At 39.6% G+C, this 20,304-nt stretch overlaps 1 protein-coding gene across 1 annotated transcript in view; it reads right to left on the bottom strand.

Moving 5' to 3' along the window:
- Positions 1–20,304, bottom strand: part of dcbld2 (discoidin, CUB and LCCL domain containing 2) — a 44,885-nt gene that overhangs the window by 10,424 nt on the left and 14,157 nt on the right. Inside the window, exons 4-10 of the mRNA XM_088648564.1 lie at positions 15,373–15,424; positions 13,243–13,315; positions 7,401–7,534; positions 6,880–6,920; positions 4,161–4,376; positions 3,372–3,496; positions 897–1,044 (exon numbers count right to left, since the gene is read on the bottom strand). Coding sequence (XP_088504690.1) covers positions 897–1,044; positions 3,372–3,496; positions 4,161–4,376; positions 6,880–6,920; positions 7,401–7,534; positions 13,243–13,315; positions 15,373–15,424 — 789 coding nt within the window. The remainder of the gene's footprint in view (positions 1–896; positions 1,045–3,371; positions 3,497–4,160; positions 4,377–6,879; positions 6,921–7,400; positions 7,535–13,242; positions 13,316–15,372; positions 15,425–20,304) is intronic.

Below are 20,304 nucleotides of genomic sequence, written 5' to 3'. Positions count from 1 at the left end.
CCTGTATTTTGTCCTGTGCTTCCAGGATAGACTCCAAGTTGATACAACCTTTACAAGAAATATACAACTTTCTGATGGATATCATATAGATGGATGGATATATTCAAAACACACAGATACAGAGGTCAAAACGGAATTGTAGGCATGTATTATAATATCATATAAGTCCGTGGAGAGAAGCTCCCTGTGAAAATAAAGCATTAATATTGAGACAAACCAACAGTCCAGAATGTATACTGCAACATGGAAGCAGGTGCAATGCATTTGTAAAACACCAAACGGTTCCTTACAACTTTTCAAAGGCAGTAAACTGGATCCCATGTTAACTTCAGTTCCATCCCCCAAAAAAATCTCTAGAGTAATAGGAAATATTTGATATACTGAAGTAACTTAAGTGCTTATATATAAATATCTAACGCGATCTAAGGACCTTACAGAGAAAATACGTATATGCATCAATGCTAAGGAGAAGAATTCAAAGTTGGGAAGGAAGGACTTGCAGGGCGTTGTTCAGAATGATCCTGTAGTGGTTTTTAGTGGGCTTGGTACAGTGCAGTGTTGGGTGGTGAAGCTGTCTCAGTTCTTGGGTTCGAATCTGGGCTTGGGGTACTTCCTGCATGGTGTTTGGTACAACCAATATCTTCTTTCTCCAGGAGCTCTAGTTTTCCCCCACTTCCCCAGGGCAAGCTGCCTAGTTTAACAGATGGCTCTAAATTGCACCAGTGTGTGTGCACCTTGGTACAGACTGGAGTCCCGTCCAGGGTGTTGTCTTACTTCCTGTTTCTGAGCTAAGCACAACCAGTAGTTGTGGAGTTGCTTCTTAGTCTTGTGAAGACTGTATCTAGGCAGTTAAATGATGTATTCCAGCAGTTCAAAGGCAGGTGTTTCATATTCACCTGTGTGTGGCTGGCAGCCCAGAAGCTCGAACTTCATTGCAATCCTCTGGTGCCACTGTGTGGGGTTGATTCGAATGAACCTCGCTTCAATGGGAGGGATAAAATTATTTCGGACCTCTTGTAGGTAATTGGCGTTTCCTTGAAAAATCTAGCAGCAAAATGTATACATGTTAGTCAACAAAATGCAGCAGACATTCAAGCTATTATTAGCAGATGCAGACTACAGCAATTCATTTTCACAAGTAGCATATTCTCTTTATCCTATCCAAACAGCAGACATAAGAATCAGTACAAAAATCAAGAGCTGAAAAGTGAATTAAAAGAAACATTCCTTTTTGGAATACTTGTTACTAGACGTTAATTGTATGTCTGTATTCAACTTTTCTGAGGGAAGCATAATGAGCTACAAAAGCAACTTTACACTACTAAAGAATTTAAAGGTATACAGTATATAGAGTACACATACTAATTAAATGATTATTCATGTCTTATCATGATACAGTTATGTGACTATTGTATTCACGAAATGACCTCATAAGTAAGAGGTGATTGGGCTCAAGCAATGAGGCGAATTAAACTGCTGCAGGTGAAGCTTTGTTAAAAAACACCAATCAAATCATGTAACTACAAAAGACTGAATACCATTCGGAAAAAAAAATGGTTAGAATGTTATTCACATTTCAAAGAAAACTTTCCCGGTTTCTACCAATTCTGTCAAACCAGCAGAAAAGAAATTCCAAAAAACCCAAAAGTGGTCATCAACACTTGCTACGCCTAGCCACAAGTGATCCCAATCCAGCTCTGAAATGAAGCCAAGAATGTTTCATTTTCCAATGTCAAAGAATACTGCTACAGCTCGGAAATGAAGAGGCAGCATCAAGCGATATCGCAGCCTTCTTTCTCCTGCTTGGAAATGTGCCGTTTCTTAAGATGTCTGCTAACTCTGTGCTTTGATGAAGATCTAAGCTTATCATACAGTCAAAACAAGGGGAAAAATAAAGGAGCAACACTTGTCAGTCTGCAGAGCAGCTGCACTAGCTGTTAAGCCTGCTAATGACTGATTTGGCCTGGGGGGACCCATGACCTTTAACTGGCTATAATGCAATTAGTAAAAGCATTCTGCAAGGTCTGGGTCGGAGAAGAGTCAAATGAAAAGCTTCACCTCCTGAGACCTGGATGGTAACATCTGTTCTGATGAGGAACATTGTTTTTACTGAACATATTTATAGCTATATATATATAGCTTTCTTGTCTCTTAATGTAAAATCTGAAGTCTGAAGTTAAAATTTAAGTTTCCAGGAGCCTCCAATGGATTCCAGCAAAGCAACTATATTTAAAGATGTAAAGAGCTCAGACTACAATTCTACAAACAGGTGGGTGAGCTCTGTGTTTGTAAGCAGGAATCTGAAAAGCAGGTTCTGCTTAGTATTTACAGAGGCAAGGACACAATTCACAGATGCAGTCACCCAGTAAGAAGGATTCCTGCCAATGCAATTTCTTAATCCTGTCCTCAATTTTAAAGTCAAGCTCTGCACTGGGTCAGTTTCCTAGGAATTCCTGTCTCAGCTTTGAAATATTTTGGAAGATATTTAATACTGATGCTTCCATGAGTCTCTGGACAGTACTTTCAGCCCGAACACTAATGAGAGGAGATGTTTATCCACGTGGGTCAACTCCAGCTGCAGTCCTGCTCATCTTACAGAAATACTCAAAAACATAAAAAGCGTAAATTGTAATTGAACCTGTAATTGGCCCATAGGTTCTTGTGGGACAGGGGAAACCTTAAATTTGGCACATATTCTTCATCTGGTTCTCTTAAGAGCACTCATCAGCACTTGGTCTCACTTGACCCAGGTCAAAGCAGACAGATCCACATCCTAAAGACAGGCACTGCCAGGAAGGGCCAACCTGCTGTTTCCCAGGCTTTGCAAAGCGTCTGACAATATACATTTTCTTTCCAATTGACAAAAACAGTACCTTAGATGACTTTCTTAAACCCAATTCTGGGGAACACACAGGGGTATAAGTGCGTAACACTATCTTTTCATGTACCGGAAATCTCATTTAGAGCAACATTAAATAGAAGTTCACCATGTCATTACCTCACATTAAAAAGCAATGACATACAAAATCCAAAACATTTTGTAAAATGGAAGTACATTTAAAGCCGAGAACAAGAGGCACTCCTTTCTCCAGAAAGGTTGTGAGAGTAGGGAATAAGCTAAAACCCTGGGTTCTTTCAAGAGATAGCTGAATGAGACTGTTTAGTCAATTAGCTAACTGGCCAAAAGGCCACCATTCATTTGTAACTGTTCTTTTTTTCCCCAAACGCATACAAGAACAAATATTATTGCAATTGATTAAGAGGGCTTGCGCTCCAATTAGCTAAAACCCACGGTGATTGAGATGTCTAAGGAAGAAAGAGGGTTCTGCCCGCTAATGCAAAGGGTGCAAATCTGGAAGCATCTGTGGTACCTTGTCTTGATCAGTGTTTGTTTCCCTGAACACGGTCCACTGCTGTCCGTTATGGCTGTACAGCACTCGGTAAGAAGAGACGTAGTAGTAGTAGTCCTTGAGGGTGGATCCAGTGGTTGTGATTCCTACGTATTGAACACGGGAGCTAAGCATTGCGTCACACAGAGTATTACATTACTGTTCAGTGCATGGGTCAAACATGGCTTCTAATGAACACACAGGTGGGAATCTGAATTAAACTGACCACATATGTAATGTTTTTTTTTTAATTAAAACTTCAATTAAAGTGTCTGATAATTACAAGAAAGTTCCCAGTTGATAATCAAATCATCGACTAGTAATAATGGAAGCTGAGCACATTTTGCACTTTAATGCTTGCAAAAAGGCAAAAAAAGTCATTTCAGACCTTTATTTTAAAAATCTGCAAGCACATTTTCCACGACAGACACTAATGAATCCTCAGTCAACATTTTTCAGCCCTATTAATTTAAAACAAATATTTTGTTTCCATTACTTTTTTCTGAAGTTCTCAGATAACCTTATCTGTTTTAAATTATGTTCTCTCCCTTGTTAATCCTCAATGCGCTTCTTAAAGCAAATCAGCGTTTTTAATTTTCCTTTCTGAAATAAACGGTGAAAAGGGGCAAATACTCTACATTCAGGTGAGGAAACACTGTGACAGCCCTTAACCAGGAAAAAATCTTTTTTTAGCTGTGATGCTCTAGCATACCATCTGTAACCTTGGGCCTTTTTGTGTTCTCCAAGAGGACAGACAAGTACATTACCTACCTGTTATCCTTTTCTCCTTCTTCAAGTCCACCTGCAGCCACTGATTCTGGTTGTTAACGGCTACAGCCCAGGGAACACCGGGCTTCTTCAGACGGGCCCCTTCGGGCCCCCACACACTTGGCTGCCCATTCACATCCTCCCACTCCCACACCGAAGAGGCCGAGATCTGGGAATTATGCACCACTCTGGACTCCAGGCCCAGTGTCCCGTAGCATCCTGTGGAAACCAAGAGGAGACCACTTGAAGAAAAGCAGGAAGTCTTGCTTTTATATCTGGAAAACCAACACGGGATGATTTTATCATACAGCATTATCATCTCATACTGGACACAAAACATTCTATTGGGATGTTAATGCCCTAATCTCCACTAAAAATGCAGGAATTTTAATATATATAATCTAGATCATAATCCATAATCTATAATATTAGGTCATGTGAATATACATGAACTGTTAATACAAAGGGACTGGAGTAAAAAAGTACCATAGCACAGTATTGTAAACATACAGAGGGAAGAAAAAGTTTCAGGACCCCCAGTATAATTATAGGAATTACAATTTCTTACCATGATACTCTTATTTTACCAAAACTCTTTTTTGTAACTAGCCAAGAGGTTCTTTGTTTACATATTCAATGATTTTCAGGTGCAATCATTTAGGAATTAAGAAAAAATGAATAATTAAGAATCAGTCTACTTGAAATAAGCGAACCACCAGTTTACATACAGCAGTTAAGGAGTTAATTAGAATCGGGTGGCTACATAATTGGCTAACAAGTACACAAGGACAGTTTGGGCAGTCCTGCCATGACCGTATAACGGTCAGAAAGTTTGTGAATTTAGTTTTTTTACCATCAAGATGGAAATGTGCCGTGCCACGATCAAATAAGATCCTGGATGACCTCAGAAAATGAGCAGTCAATGGTCATCAGTCTGGAGCAATTCAAAACTGTTCCTTAACATTTACCCTCCAGCCACTCTCATTCTACAAAGGAAAAGTATTCAGGGTCACAGTCGCTGTACCCAGGACTGGTCATCCTGTCAAGATCTTCCCACAAATAACGAAACAAAATCAGCCATGAAGTCACAAAAACCCCAGTGTAATGCCTGAGAACTGCGGGCCTCTCTTGTTGTGGGTAATTTCAGTGACTTAAGACTGACTGGTTTTCACGGAAGCACAGACAGAAAGCAAATACACGCTCTAAAAAGAGATGGTCTACATGGCTACTGAAAGAATTTACTCTTGACACACAAAGTATTGTGTGGTGAAATCCAAACACTGCATTCTAAAAGAGGAACCTCATCCTGACCATCAAGCACGATTGATGGGAATGTGATGGCTTGGGGTTTCTTTCCTGCCTCAGGAACTGGGCTGGTTTGTCATCACTGACTGACCCGTGAATTCAATGTTGTATCAGAAAATTTTTGGAGGAGACTCATCCTTTCGCCAGCTGCAGCTGTGCCAAAAATAAGTGATAAAGCAAGATAATCATCCTAAACATACAAACAGATCTGCAGCAGAATGGCTGAAGCCATAATTGCACATTTCGGGTCTGGTAAAATCTAAATCCAGACCTACACCCCACTGAAATGTTATGGCAGGACCCCAGATGAGCTGTTCATGCAAAGAGCCCCTCAGACATCACCGGCCTGAAGCAGTTCTATAAAGAAGATGGGCCAGAAGTCTGAACTGGCTGTGAGAGACTGACAAACAGGTTCAGGTGGAGTCACTGGTGGTCAAATTAGTTACTATATCTGAGGATTCACATACCTAAACACATGAAGATATTTACTTCTACTTGGGAATATTTTAATTAAACAACCTCATTAGAGGTGTAACACAAAGGTATACAATATATTTGGATCATATTCACGTTTTCAAGAATTGTATCATGAAAATCTAATAATGTTTTAGGTCTAAAATAGAATACAGACCATCCTGGGGGGGGGTTCACAAACATGTTCTTGGCACTGTAATACATGGTTTTCTATTCGTATATAAACACAACACGGAGCACAGGACACAGCAACTCTAACTAAATTGGAGCTCCATATAACCAGCGAAGATTTTTTTTAGGAAGCTTGATTTCTTTCCTTTATTTAATACACATAGACGAACAACTGAACTAAAAATGAAAATTGAAAAGAAGATGACAGCCCATCCCCAACCTCATCCCAGACACATGAGGATTTATCCAAGGAAAAAAAATAAATTTGCATTATGCACCTGATGTGCTGTAGTTCTTTGCCCTGTTTGGTCTCAAGAACTATAGCTAATCAATATTCGGATACACATATTTCAAAGTATAACATTTAAATCAATGAATGATATGATCATGTACAATACACTATTTAGAAATGATCATTAAAATTATTTTAATAATGTTGTTCACCAAGTCTCAAAAATGATGATTGCTTTGGAATATGTTATGGAGCAACCAGATGCAGTCCTGGACTCAAAGCAATTACCTACTCTGACACTAAAAACGAAATCTTTGTGAAAATTTGTGACAAAGTACAAACCTTCAGAAGAAAAAAATGCACACATACTTGTGGAATGAGACACCTCTGCAAGTTTAGTATCATCTTTGGCAGAACTGATAGTATAAATTTTAGGTCCAGCAACTGAGGTTTGGTTGATATCCCATAGAATTGTTTTCAAAATCTGATCACAGTGATGCCTCATATATATTCTAAGTAGTATATTAAAAAAAAACTTACCACTTGTTTTGAAAGTAAATAGGCTGTTAGACAGGGGGCCCCTGAGGAAAAAATAAGATTAATTAATAATGTAAAGTGCATTTCTTTTTCTATGATTTATCAGAATATCAAATATACCAGGTCATACTGCATAATAATGATAATCACAAATGAGTTATTGTTGATATACACAAAATGTGAGATAAACTGTACAATGGAGTAATTCCACAACAAACACTTCCTGAATTATTCAAAATAGTTCTTTTGTAAGCCATCTGCTTCAGAATAAGCCACTGCAATAAGATATTTCTAGATCTTCTGAGCTCTTTAAATGCACCAACAGTATTGCCAACTCCCAAAGAAAATTTATAAGTACTTGGAAGATGACTGCACCCTTCCAGGAAGAGGCTGTAATCTACTTACATCTCACAGATCAATAAACTTTATCTGATGCCACATTACGTATCTCAGAAACATTTACATAAGACATCTTTCCAGTAAAAGCTCTGCAAAACAGGGTGGCGCAGTAAAACAGGACTCACACAACCGAGGTAATGTTATTGGCGAGTGCACTTTCGTAGTACGGGATGCCTTTGCTGCTGACCACACTGATCTGTCCCCCGAGGACATTGGAGACGACCCCAGCATGAATACCAGCCATGCAGATCAAGGAAGACTGAAAGAGAAGCAATACACAGGCAAAGGGTAACCCATAAAGCAGTGTTCCAAGGATCTCCATATCGAAACAACGACTTTACTAACTGGGCTGTGACACATTTCATTCTTGATCTTGCTGAAATTACCACTGTAAAACAATCCGTCTAGATACAGTAGCTGAAGCGCAAACATAACCCCAAGCAAGCACTTGCAACTGATCTTGAAGAGGTTTTAAATAGACTCTTCCACTGTCTGGGTTAAGGTGGATCCCACTTATCACAAAGCCATGCTAAATGGACTAAGGTAATAAACTGAACATCTTTAACAAATGGAAGGCATACTACAACCATTTGCAGTCCTAATGGACCATAAAAACCATCTATGAGGCTCCATTACTCAGAAGATGAACTTCATCCACAAGACAGAGGGCACTTACACAGAACCAGAAAATAATTTGGTGACACACAAACAGAAATCATTAGATCACTCTGCATCCTTGTTTTATAACCTATTAAAAATATGTTGAGCGAAGGTTAAAACAAAGCACACCTTTGATATAAAACCTTTGAGTATTTCACTTTTGCAATTATCTCATATAATAAAGTGTCACTGTTTAAAAAAGTATGGCAGTAAGAATGTTTTCTTTGTAGCAATTGATACCTTGTGCTTTACTGGCCTTTTGCATGATTAGTCCTGACCATCCCATTGAAATAAGTCTTTGACTCTTTTGTATACTACACAGTTTCTTTACAAATGACAGAGCAATGGATTGAAGTAAAGTAGAAACTTTACACAAAGTGCAGTGCATGCAGGGTTTCATTAATCAAAAAAAACTTGTTGAAAATAAGTAGTATCTTAGTACTTTATTTGAACACGTATGTTGATATTAGTCGATACATAGTGTCTGTTGTAGGATTAGACCAGCAACTGCATATCAAAAAAATAACTAAACTAAAAAGGCTACAATGACGGACATCAGACCAATCCACATTTTTGTAATGTTAAGCAGAATGAATATTCATTGACCTTCTTCCCACCAAAGATGATTAAGAAACTAGGCTGACTAAGCCTGATGTAACATCCTGGGATAGAAACCACTGTGGAATATTTAGATGCAATAAAAAAGTTGAATGTGTATTTGTCATTGTCTGATGTGGCAAACTTCAGCTTCCTCTGCAATTTTTCTCAATCAGCTCAGGGAAATTTTCAGATCATTAAAGCATCATCTCTGAAAGACTAGGAAACAGCTTAATTAGGAACACAAAGAAATTAGTTTTAATTGGAACCACCCCTGGGCTCTTCACGTACAATCGTGAGTTGCTTATTACCATGTTGCTACAGCACTGTTTCCAAAGTCTTCAGCAGGTTTCAGCAGGCCCATAAAACCCTAAACCTGCAGGATGCAAACCTGAGACTTTGATCACGACTGAATAATCCACTCCAAGTAAACCTTTGTTTTAAAAATGGCACCCCCACGTATACTTTTAACTTATACTTGCATGTGCACTTCCTGACATTTAATAGACTACTACAGACCTACAAAGGAATTCCGTGTTTTTGAAATCAACCAGTACACGCTTCTCTGTTCTCATACACTAAACGTGTCCTCCAAATGCAGCAAGTTCTGTAGCTCCAAACAAGTGTTAAAGACACAAAGACACTTCCATTACTGGAAGTCCTGGGCCCCCTCAGGGTTTCTGAGGCTGGCAATTACTGTGGTTGATGCCACAAACCAAGATCAGCGCTGTGGGTAGTTCCAGTCACCGGCCTGGAATCTGAGAGTATTCCAACACTTCCCGTGGTTGTAGAGCTAGAGCCCCTCTAATTACACACAAACCAAAACAAGCAGCTACTCTTGACAGCCAGTTCTTACATATCATGTGAAAACCCCAAAAAGCTTCTCTTAAAGGCCAAAAGGGACAGATGGTGACTATGGAGAAAACCAAACTACACTTACTGAAGCGAGACGCACTGTTTCAAGCTGAGCGACCTTTGGAACGGAGACTAGCAAACGCAAACAGGTTAATCGCATACGAAAGATGGATTTTATACAGAAACACTACAAACGCACTACTCCATGCTAGGTGCCTCTGCAATCAAATTTTACGGCACTTTAGCTAAAATAAAGAGAACACAGTAAATAAACACAAAAATAAAATAAATAAACACAGTACTCTCCGGAAGCATTGGGACACCAAAGTCAAAACGTACTTTTGTTTTACAGTAAAGCAATTTCTATTTGTGATCATGAGATTACACTGTTTTGTTTTTAGGTAATTACATGTATATATTTGAAGACATTAGAACAAAACGATTAATTTACATTTAGCACAATGATTTCCAGCATTCACAGAGAGTGGGGAAATTGGTATTTGGTCTCATATACTTTTGAGGCAATAACTGCATGAATTAGGTGACCCATTCATCTCACGAAACTCTGTGTAATCATTGAAGATGTTTTGCTCATGTCACCATGTTCTTGCCTATTCTGCACGTAATCAGTGGTCAGACAATTCATGCAGCTATTGCCTCAAAAGAATATGTAAAGCAAACGTTTTTGGACTTCTGGAGTAATACTTTTGGAGGGCACTGTGTATTTTCAATTTAGAGAACTCCATGTTTTTGTATGTTTTATATATTATAGAGAGTTTGAGCTAGTGGGGATTAAACAATTAGATTTTAACGCAGGTTAGCCAGAACAAGCCACAGCAGCCCCCATTACATTTAAATATCAAGTGCAACGGGTGTCAATTTAGATTTAAGTAATAAAAAATCCAGTAAAAGACTCCCGTTCCAAAAGCACACGATTTGTTTCTCCCTGAAATGGGCAATAAACCACGGAAAGAAACGGTGGGTCTTCACAAGGCTCCCCACCGCCAAGACCCTTTCCTGGTGTCCTCATGTGAGGAATCTCTGTGGCACTGTGTTGGGGATGAGCCTTGACCCCATGGAGCTGGTGGCTGAGAGGAGAATGCTGACCAAGCTCACCGCCATCACGAACAACACCTCTCATCCGCTTCATGGGACTGTGACTGGGCAGCGGAGCACTTTTAGCAACAGACTGCTCCAGCTACGGTGCTCAAGGGAACATTTCCGCAGGTCTTTCCTCCCGGCGGCTGTCAGGCTGTATAACGCTGCCCTAGGCTAGGACTGTTAGCCCTTCATTTGCTCCTCTATGGACAGCATGTTGCTCCATTGTACTTTTTGGACAATCAGTCTGTAAAAAACCTATGCACATTTTGCACATATTTTATTGTTTTTACAGTGACTATGATCAGCACACTTTGCACACACCTATGTATTTATTTATTTTTATTTATTTTGTTGTCTTTTGTTTTATAACTATTCTGATGTCTGTTTTGCTTGTCTTGGGCTGGACTGCTGTAACACATCAATTTCTCTACGGGATTAATAAAGTATTATCTATCTATCTCACACAAGCTTTACAGCCTACTAATACTCTTAAACCTACAGTAAGTCCATATGGTTGTAATCCATCCACTTGCAAGCTGCACAGGCTTCACCTCCAGCAACAACACTCCAGGTTGTAAAGACCAAAAGACTGATTTATCTTTTAGAAAACGTCTAGTAACACTAATATTTTTCTTCATTTCGTCCATTCACCGCGAGACGCACCTAGTTGAAAAATAAATTCCACCAGTGCGTGAAATTCTTCTGCAACAATAAAAGACAAATGTGTTTTTGTAACTTACTGAATTGAAACTGGGTTTGCTTTGGCAGAACACTTCTCCTCGCATCGCATTTCAGATTAGGTTTTCCTCTTTTCAAGAGGATATGCGCATATGCCAAGAATACCAAATGAAAAATGTGCTTAAAATATATATATACACCTATAATACTCTGCGCTATAGTATGACAATGTACCCTCCCATAAGTGTCACTGTTGATGAATACTACAGAAATACAATATAAACCTTTAGCAACTCAAGAAGATGCCTACAGTACTACTAACAAAATCATGAGCAATTATTCTAATATTATTGTTAAAGAGCAATACAAAAGGGTTTATAATATACAGGGTCAAAATCCAGGAATGTCACATTGTCCTATAACTTTTCTCTAAAAGATAATAATCCATGTAATAACAGAACTTCAGAGGCTTTCAGTTAGAATTCATGCATTTCCTGAGGAATTAAAATAAGTAATCTGAAACCAAATTCTTTGCTGCACACAAAGGATTAAATTAAGACACACGATAGTGTGACTTGCACTTAATCACATCCAACAGCTGTGCAGTATTACTGAACTACTTAGCCAAACAATTAGCTCACCGCTCCCCAGATGACGTATAGGAGGAAAGTCTGAAATTTAGCCTTCTGATCCATTCATGACTTATCAACCAACAGTGATGTCACCACAGTAAGTCATATCTGTATTATCAACTTAAATGCAAAGTAATCCTTTGAAACATTTCTATTATTTTATAACAATAAGCATTTTGGGAAAACTGCATTATATACACTATATAGTGGAAATATTTCTGTTCATTCAGCAAAGAAAAACGTATGCGTTACTGATGTAGCCATTATGCCCACTGTAAAATAGAGAAAATGGGTGGGCAAATTCATATTTGCCTGCTTAGAGAAAAAGGCTTGAAAGTGACGCACTAACAGGGCTGTGGCTGTGGAAAGGTGCTGCTAGGATGGAGAGAGAGAAAGGCAGATGTGTGGACAAATGGGAGCTGACACTTGCGTAGCGACTGGAATGCTGACAAATGTTCTTGCACAGTGCTGGCCAAGGTCTCTGCTTTTCTGCGCCTGGCTTGACCAGGGCTTGGGGCTGGGGGAGGGTCTTCTGAATTACATGAATGCATTATCATCACAGGCCACTGTCACGCGGTGGGAGGGGGGGGTCTCTCTTTCAGGTGCAGGTTTAATGATATGAATGGTTCTCCAGCCCTGATCAGGTCTCACGATCAGGCAGTGATTTCTGTTTTAACAGTCACACATGTTTATCAGTTACACAGCAGCTGTTATTAACTTACAGTATATACATCAAACCAATACACATCTGAACATACAGTAGCTGTGTAATTGATTCTAAAACTATTTTGCAACAACCACCATTTTTATGGGAGCAGGGGAAAAAATCTTGACTTCCTCACAGCTACTACAAACTCACCTTGCAAGGCAAATCTGATCAATCAGCTTCACGGCAAATCAATCAGTTCCTACTGATTTTAAAAGCTCCTTCATTAAATGTGTTCCTGGACACGAGCCATCACAATCAGATGCCCCAAACAACCACTATTTAGGTTTTCAAGTGCAGGATGGGCTTTAAAGCTCTTGGAATTGTTCCTCTGATAGGCAACAGAGAATGTTTCTGTTAACATATTCTTCTGGAAAAACGTGACATCTGGACGGTCCATTATGGCTTCACCTATCTTGTTTCACAACACTGGCTATTAAGGGCTAGAATGTCACATGACACACTTCCTCATGCTAGCCTACTGTTCCATATGTGTACAGCATATAACAGCAGATCGGCACACAAGACAGACACCATCACAGAGAGCTATAATACAGCAAATGTTCACATTGTGACAACTCCCTGTTGCAACAACTGCAAGACTGTCACCGTCTGGCAGTCTGTCTATATAGAGTTGGCAGGGGAGGATAATTTTCTTATGTAGCTTTACTTCGCTTCTTAAAAAAAGACATCTGCGGCCAATGCAGCTGCTTTTTAAGAAATCCGAGCCATACTCACGTCTCTGTAGCCGTGGGGAATGTTTCCTGAAATCTCCCCGAAAGGAGTCTGGCATCCTGCGGGGCAGTATTTGCTGTAAATAAATGATAAAAGCAAAAAAACAGGCTAAAAAAAGCAAACAAACATCATCATCCAGGAGACCCAAGCAGTCAACACTATTTTTGTTAAATGATGTTTTTTTAATTTAATTAATTCTTTAACATGTCAAAACACCTATAATAATGCTACAATACCAACAGAAAATGGCATCTTCTCACGACTAAAAGGTGCTGCACGAGAGGTGAAGCCACAGGAAAATGCAGAAACGAGAGGTTGCTTGCTGAATTTTAGATGTTCGTTTTCAATCAGTTTTGAGGGATCCCACATGACTTAAGAGGTGAAAATGCTCAAAATGGAGTGCCTTTAATGCAGACATACAGGTACCTGGGCTAGAGCATTTGCTGGCTGCAAGGCATTTCCCCAGACAGCAGCAGAGCACAACTGGCCGAGTGCCACCGTGGCTGGGTGGGGACAGAGTCAGCAGAGGATTCCCTCGGCCTGCCTCGCGACGCAAGCTGCCGAGACCCGCGGAGCCCCTGCGAGCCCCGCGGCGCCGTGAGCGCGAGGCGCCCGCGCTCTTCTGACGCAGGCTGGCCCTCCCGCGGGGAGCTCCCAGCATCTCACAAGGGGAATGCCAACACGGGTCAACTCACCCGTGTCACACAGGGCTTGTAGCAGGAAACCACCCGAGTAGCATCTGCACATTGCACAGTGAGCGCAATGTATCTTATTTCAAATGTGGCAAGTCCACATTAAAAAAAAAAACAAAAAGTACACAAGCGCCCCAATTTCTCCTCACTGGAACCTCCTTTCACTAAGAAGTGCAAAGTCAGGTTCATGAAATCACAGATGCTCTCCTAGTTCAATGGGACGTCACTGACTACATCCATATGGAGCGAACAGAGCAGGCTGTAATACGAGTCCAATTCTGGGCTTTATTTTCTCCTGCTCAAACCTAATTGACCTATCGAGTACATTTCTGGTGTTAAAAGTGCAGCTTCAAGGATGCTGTTTTAACTGAATTTTACATTAGCACATTTTTTTGGTTTAGGATATTTTGGCCTGCTTGTTTTTCAATTATTTGAGTGTTTCTAAAATGTATGTAAGATAAATGCAGCGTTTAATTTTGCAAATTGTGTATATATATTGTCTACGTTTCAATGCTAATATCTTTAGAAGATGTTAAGCAGTGGTAAGCTCTGGCAGTATCTCCCTCCCAGAACCATGCATGCGAGTTTCAAATCAGACTTCTTTTTTGAGCCTCCAAAATTCCTCTTTTGGACACAGTGGCCTATCTTGATATCAAGACAGACAAAGAAGTCTGCTCCCGATGCTGCGAGCAGCTCAGATTTAACCCATAGAGAACAGATTATATCCCTGTTCGGGATAATATGCAAAGATAAAGAAACCCCAGAATATGTCTAGAATCAAAGTACAACATACGATCCATCAACCAGTCAACTCATTTTGAGGACCAACCTCCAGCTATAAAAAAAAACTCACCTTTCTTTAATTAAGAGACTATGGATTTGTGACCCTGGATTGGTACAGACTAAACTTAGTGTCTACATTGTTTATTTGGTAGGAAAGTCTTGTGTGCAGCTATGTACACTGATTCTTTTGTTTCAGTAAACCTCAGCCTACAGCAACACTAAGATCTACTGTTTTTTGTGACTGCCAGACCCTGTCCAGGCTCAAGTCTGCCACAATGACATGATTTATAAACAGACATGCCCAAGTACGAAGGTTTTACTATCCGCTGTTATTACTAGGCACATATGTAGGATTTTTCAAAAGTTTGTCATTACCTTATTTCATTGCCACATACAACATTCGCTGCCTTACAGAGAACATTTACTGAGAGTTATGAAAAAATCTACTTTTGAAATCAATGTCTTTTTAATATATGATATCCATTCATTCCAAATATGTGCTTTTGAATAAGATATTTAAAAAATTAAAAGTTTACAATCACAAAAAAACAACTTTTATATTTCTAAAGGAACCCCCCGAAAATCTGACCTATCTTTCAAGCATCTCTATAGGTGTCCATTTTGAATTGTGTGGGAGGGTATGGTAATTGAAGCATACCTAAATTCTGGGTCAAAGAAGTGAATTCCTTTGTCCAAGCAGGTGATCAGATCTGAAAAATAAAATAAAACAATGCAAATGTCTTAAGTATTAGAAAACATAAAACAGCTTATTAAAAAATAACACTTAAAACCACTGAATACATTAAGCATGGACATGAGTGTGATCTCAGGCTTTCACAGTGAAGTAGTTTCTCTCTATGGGATATATTTTCTCCCCTTTGTCCCGTCTCTCCACAAATCAAGCTTCCTTCCACCATTTGTGCTCCCCCACACAACTGCTGCACTGCACAACTGTAATTAATAAGAACATTAATAATAATAAAGCACTTATATAGTGCTTTTCTGGACACTCCACTCAAAACTTTTTACAGGTAATGGGGATCCCCTCAACACCACCAGTGTACAGCCCCACCTGGATGATGTGACAACACTATAGTGCGCCACTCCACTCCCCACACACCAGCTCTCAGTGGGGAGGAGAACAGAGTGATGAACCTAGTTCAGAGATGGGGATTATAAGAAGGCCATGATAGGTAAAGGCCAATGGGAAATTTGGCTAGCACTCTGGGGTAACACCCCTATTCTTTTTATGAGACACCCTGTGATTTTCTAATGACCACAGAGAGTCAGGACCTCGGTTTTACATCTCATCCAAATGCCGGTGCCTTTTTACAGTATAGTGTCCCCGTCACTATACTGGGGCATTAGAACCCACACAGACCACAAGGTTAGCGCCCCCTAATGGCCACACTAACACCTCTTCCAGCAGCAAGCTTAATTTTTCCCAGGTCTTCCATCCAGGTACTGACCAGGCTCACACCTGCTGAGCTTCAGTGGGCTGTCAGTTGTGAGCTGCAGAGTGACATGGTAACAGGAGCACAACTATGGGCAGTTGTGCTCCTGTTGTGGTTATTTCCCCTTCAACTCTTACTCTGTTATGTTCCATCAAAGTTAAACATTAAAACAGGGAGACAGTCTTGGCACTTACAGATTACAAGACTCTTGGTTCTGGTCCTCTGTTAATTTTCACCTAAGCTCTTGGTGAAATAAGGGAAACTGATCTGTAGCCTTTAAATACCCCTTGTCCCCTTTCTAAACAAGTTGGATGGGGGTTAGTAATTACTCTCAAGCCTAATTCAATTTCCAGGTTTCACACTCACCCTCTTTCGAATATGTGGAATGGAATTAAACCTCTGCAGAATGGTCTTTTAGTGGAGCTCTATAATAGAGTCATCCCCACCCGTGTCTGGGAATCAGTAATGGGTCTACCTATTAAAAGCTTTTGAAAGACACCAAGCACCAGTCGCATTTAAGCACACTGAGGAGAGAACAGACAGTCCTGTTTGCAGATTCCTTTGCAACAATACACGCAGCTGAGCGCTTCTGAAATCAAGGACTGACTGCAGAGATAGGTAAAAAAAAGGCTGTATTAAAAGGGATGAATTTGCTTTAATAATTAAAAGTACAATTGTTCAAGTGCAGCAAAAATTGAAAGTCGGGGGACCTCCTAGACCAGGGTTGAGAACCACCGTTTTACAGCACGCACCCACACACAATGTGCAAACTACCAATTTAGCTTTTCATCATTCAATGTAATAAAGACAACGGAAGTGGTGGTGTGGGGTATTTCAAAATGTCTGTGGAGCAAAAGTTTCAGTGATGAGAAATAGAGGTGAACTCCACAACCTTCATTCTGACCACTGGACCACAGATCTTCATGCTGGAAGAATTGCCCTGTATGACTTAAATGGAAAACACGGCATTTATTTAAAGTAACACCGCAAACCAATTCCCCCAAGTGAATCACGGTAGTCAGATCACAGGAGTCTCAAGACTGATCATGTTCTTGTGATCCATGATGCATCTGCTAAAAATTGCTCGGAAAGTACACCAGAGTCCCGCACAACTTTCTTCATATTTCTAGAAACGGACCACAAATATAGCACAGCAAATACAGCACCTTTTATCCCAGCTACCATGAGCTTCTATAATACGAACCCCAGAGGACTTCATTATGACTTTTTTTAATAAATTAAATGAAATTACTGGAAAATTATTTACTAATAGTGCCCTCTTTAAAGATGAAAAAACATACTAACAGGGATCATGTGAAATGGCGATCTATATGCTCACAGCTCTTTATACAGATTTAGATTGTTTTCCGAGTCAAGGTAAGTTAACACAGCACTGAGGATATATTACAGAACTGGTCAAGTACTTGACATGCTGATTTCTGTACACAGATATAGCAGAATTTAACACAAATAGCTGTAATAATATTGTAAGCCTTTACTCACAGAAAAGGTTTTAACTAAATGTTTGGAAATGCTTCTTATTAGTTAAAACAAATTCACATTTTAAATTCAAAAGACTTTTTCAGTAAACTGGAAATATATACAATACATATGGACTGAAAACAGCCGATTAAATCCAAAAACCTCCCCTAATAATAATAATAATAATAATAATAATAATAATAATAATAATAATGCTTACACTTATATAGCGCTTTTCTGGACACTCCACTCAAAAGCGCTTTACATGTAATGGGGACTCCCCTCCACCACCACCAATGTGCAGCATCCACCTGGATGATGCAACGGCAGCCATAGTGCGCCAGAACACTCACCACACATCAGCCATCAGTGGGGAGGAGAGCAGAGTGATGAAGCCAATTCATAGAGGGGGATTATTAGCAGGCCATGATTGGTAAGGGCAAATGGGAAATTTGGCCAGGACGCCGGGGTTACACCCTACTCTTTTCGAGAAACGCCCTGGGATTTCTAATGACCACAGAGAGTCAGGACCTCGGTTTTACGTCTCATCCGATTAATGCATAGACAGGTGTTTCTTATGTGGAAAAATTAATTATATGATGTTAATCTAGAAATTACCTTTCACTGAGCCTCTTTCTAGAGCACTACATATACCCAAGTTCAGCACTGTTGTATCAATTAAGAAAAACTTTCCTAAGTGAAACCACTCATCTTAGAGGTTATACTTAAAGTTAAAACAAAAAAAAAATCAACCATTTTTTCCCTCAAAGACCCAAAGAAGCCAGGGTGTTCTAAATTAACAGCATGGCTTGGCAGACTGTTTTAAATACACTTCCATGCACACCTCATATAATACTTTGGCAAAAAATCATGTAAGATTTCATCAGAGTGCAAGGACTATCGAAATCAAATCATTTTAATTGGAGTGTCTGCCCTGAATATGTAGGTTAAGGATGTGCTTATCTTGTATCCTCCTATGATACCAATCTGCCCTTAGAGTCTGAACATGTCACAAACTGGGTGTCCTACTGACATATCCGTTGAGATACCTGTATTTTAAAGAGCTTGAGATGCCTGGAAATCCTCAAATGAATCACTTTGTTTCCTAAATCTTCTAAATAAATGAGGAATTCACAAGCTTTGACACTAGAAACCTCACTTGAAGAGGCAGCAAATCTGTCCTATGGTTATTAACAATTGTTTTGCGATTGGCTCTTCTAATGCCAAAATCGCAACTACCTCTTCATAAATTACACTATTACTCCTCCTGTGTCAAAATGAGCGGCATACTTTAAAAAAAACAGAAAAGAAAAAAGGTTGGAGAAAATTATATAATCAACTCAAAAACACAACTGTTTTGTTTCTTTTACCATTTTAAATTCCATTTCCCAATTTACAGCGTGTTAAGAGTCACCTAAACCAGGCTAAGGACAGAAGGGGCACAAACTGTCCAACGCCCTTCTGATACCGATGACCACACTAAAGCAAGCAAGTAACACTGTGGTGCAGAAGGCAAATGATACTTCAAGCAGGGGGCCAGTTTGCGATAAAAAAAAAAACACTGCTATTTAGAGAATGAGTGCTTTGTTTTCCCTCACAGGCCCATCTTTTATCAGTAAAATGCACACTCTCAGGGAGTTCCACCCAGCAGCTTCAGAAACCTTGTCGTCACGGAGCTTAAGGCAGAAAACAGACCACCCACTTGTTTATTCCTACCCTTTCTTCTTTCATTTTTTTCTTAAAAAGCATTAATGCTGTAACAATATCAGTAATTCCTTACGCTCATATAGTACTTTTCATCCCAAAGCACGACAGCTTTAGTGTTTTTTATCCTACATACAGTAGGAAACCGAATGTATTACATCCACTACTGAACTGCGGTGGCCACCAGGAGTGATGGACCACAGCCATAACGCAGTGAAAAGGCACTAACAGCTTCAGGGCACAACAGATCAGGTAGAGAGATGAGAAACTGCGTCATGATTCAGTTCAATGGAAGTTTAACGTTTGAAATCTGGAGTAAATCACTCAGTCACCAATTAAGTATTCAATTTTTATTATATTCATCAGTGCATAAAGTAGATACTACAGAGATACAAGGAATCGTGTGTTTTATAGAACAATAAAATGTTTTTTAAAGGAATTAAGAGACTACAGTGGGACTTTTACGAGAAGTATCATTTGTAGCCTAAAAAGTGCATCACATTTTCAGACCTTAACTCTGAGGAGTGTAAATATATTATCCGACAAAACCCAAGAAGGCAAAGAGTTAGATCTTAGAGACCACTGAAACGCGAAAAAAAGACATTATTTAATAATGAAAACTTCAGCTGGTGAATTGTAGTTTTTTGTTTGGTTTTTTTTAACGCCACAAATGCTTAAAAAAAACCCAAGCATAATCAAGTAATAATAATAATAATAATAATTGCTTACACTTATATAGCGCTTTTCTGGACACTCCACTCAAAGCGCTTTACAGGTAATGGGGACTCCCCTCCACCACCACCAATGTGCAGCATCCACCTGGATGATGCGACGGCAGCCATAGTGCGCCAGAACGCTCACCACACATCAGCTATCAGTGGGGAGGAGAGCAGAGTAATGTAGCCAATTCATAGAGTACAAAAAGTACAAAAAGTACAAAAATGTAATGG

This window comes from Lepisosteus platostomus, chromosome 2 (genome assembly GCF_059453375.1).
Source record: "Lepisosteus platostomus isolate fLepPlt1 chromosome 2, fLepPlt1.hap1, whole genome shotgun sequence".
Taxonomy (NCBI): domain Eukaryota; kingdom Metazoa; phylum Chordata; class Actinopteri; order Semionotiformes; family Lepisosteidae; genus Lepisosteus; species Lepisosteus platostomus.
This window is presented reverse-complemented; position numbering and strand designations above follow the sequence as displayed.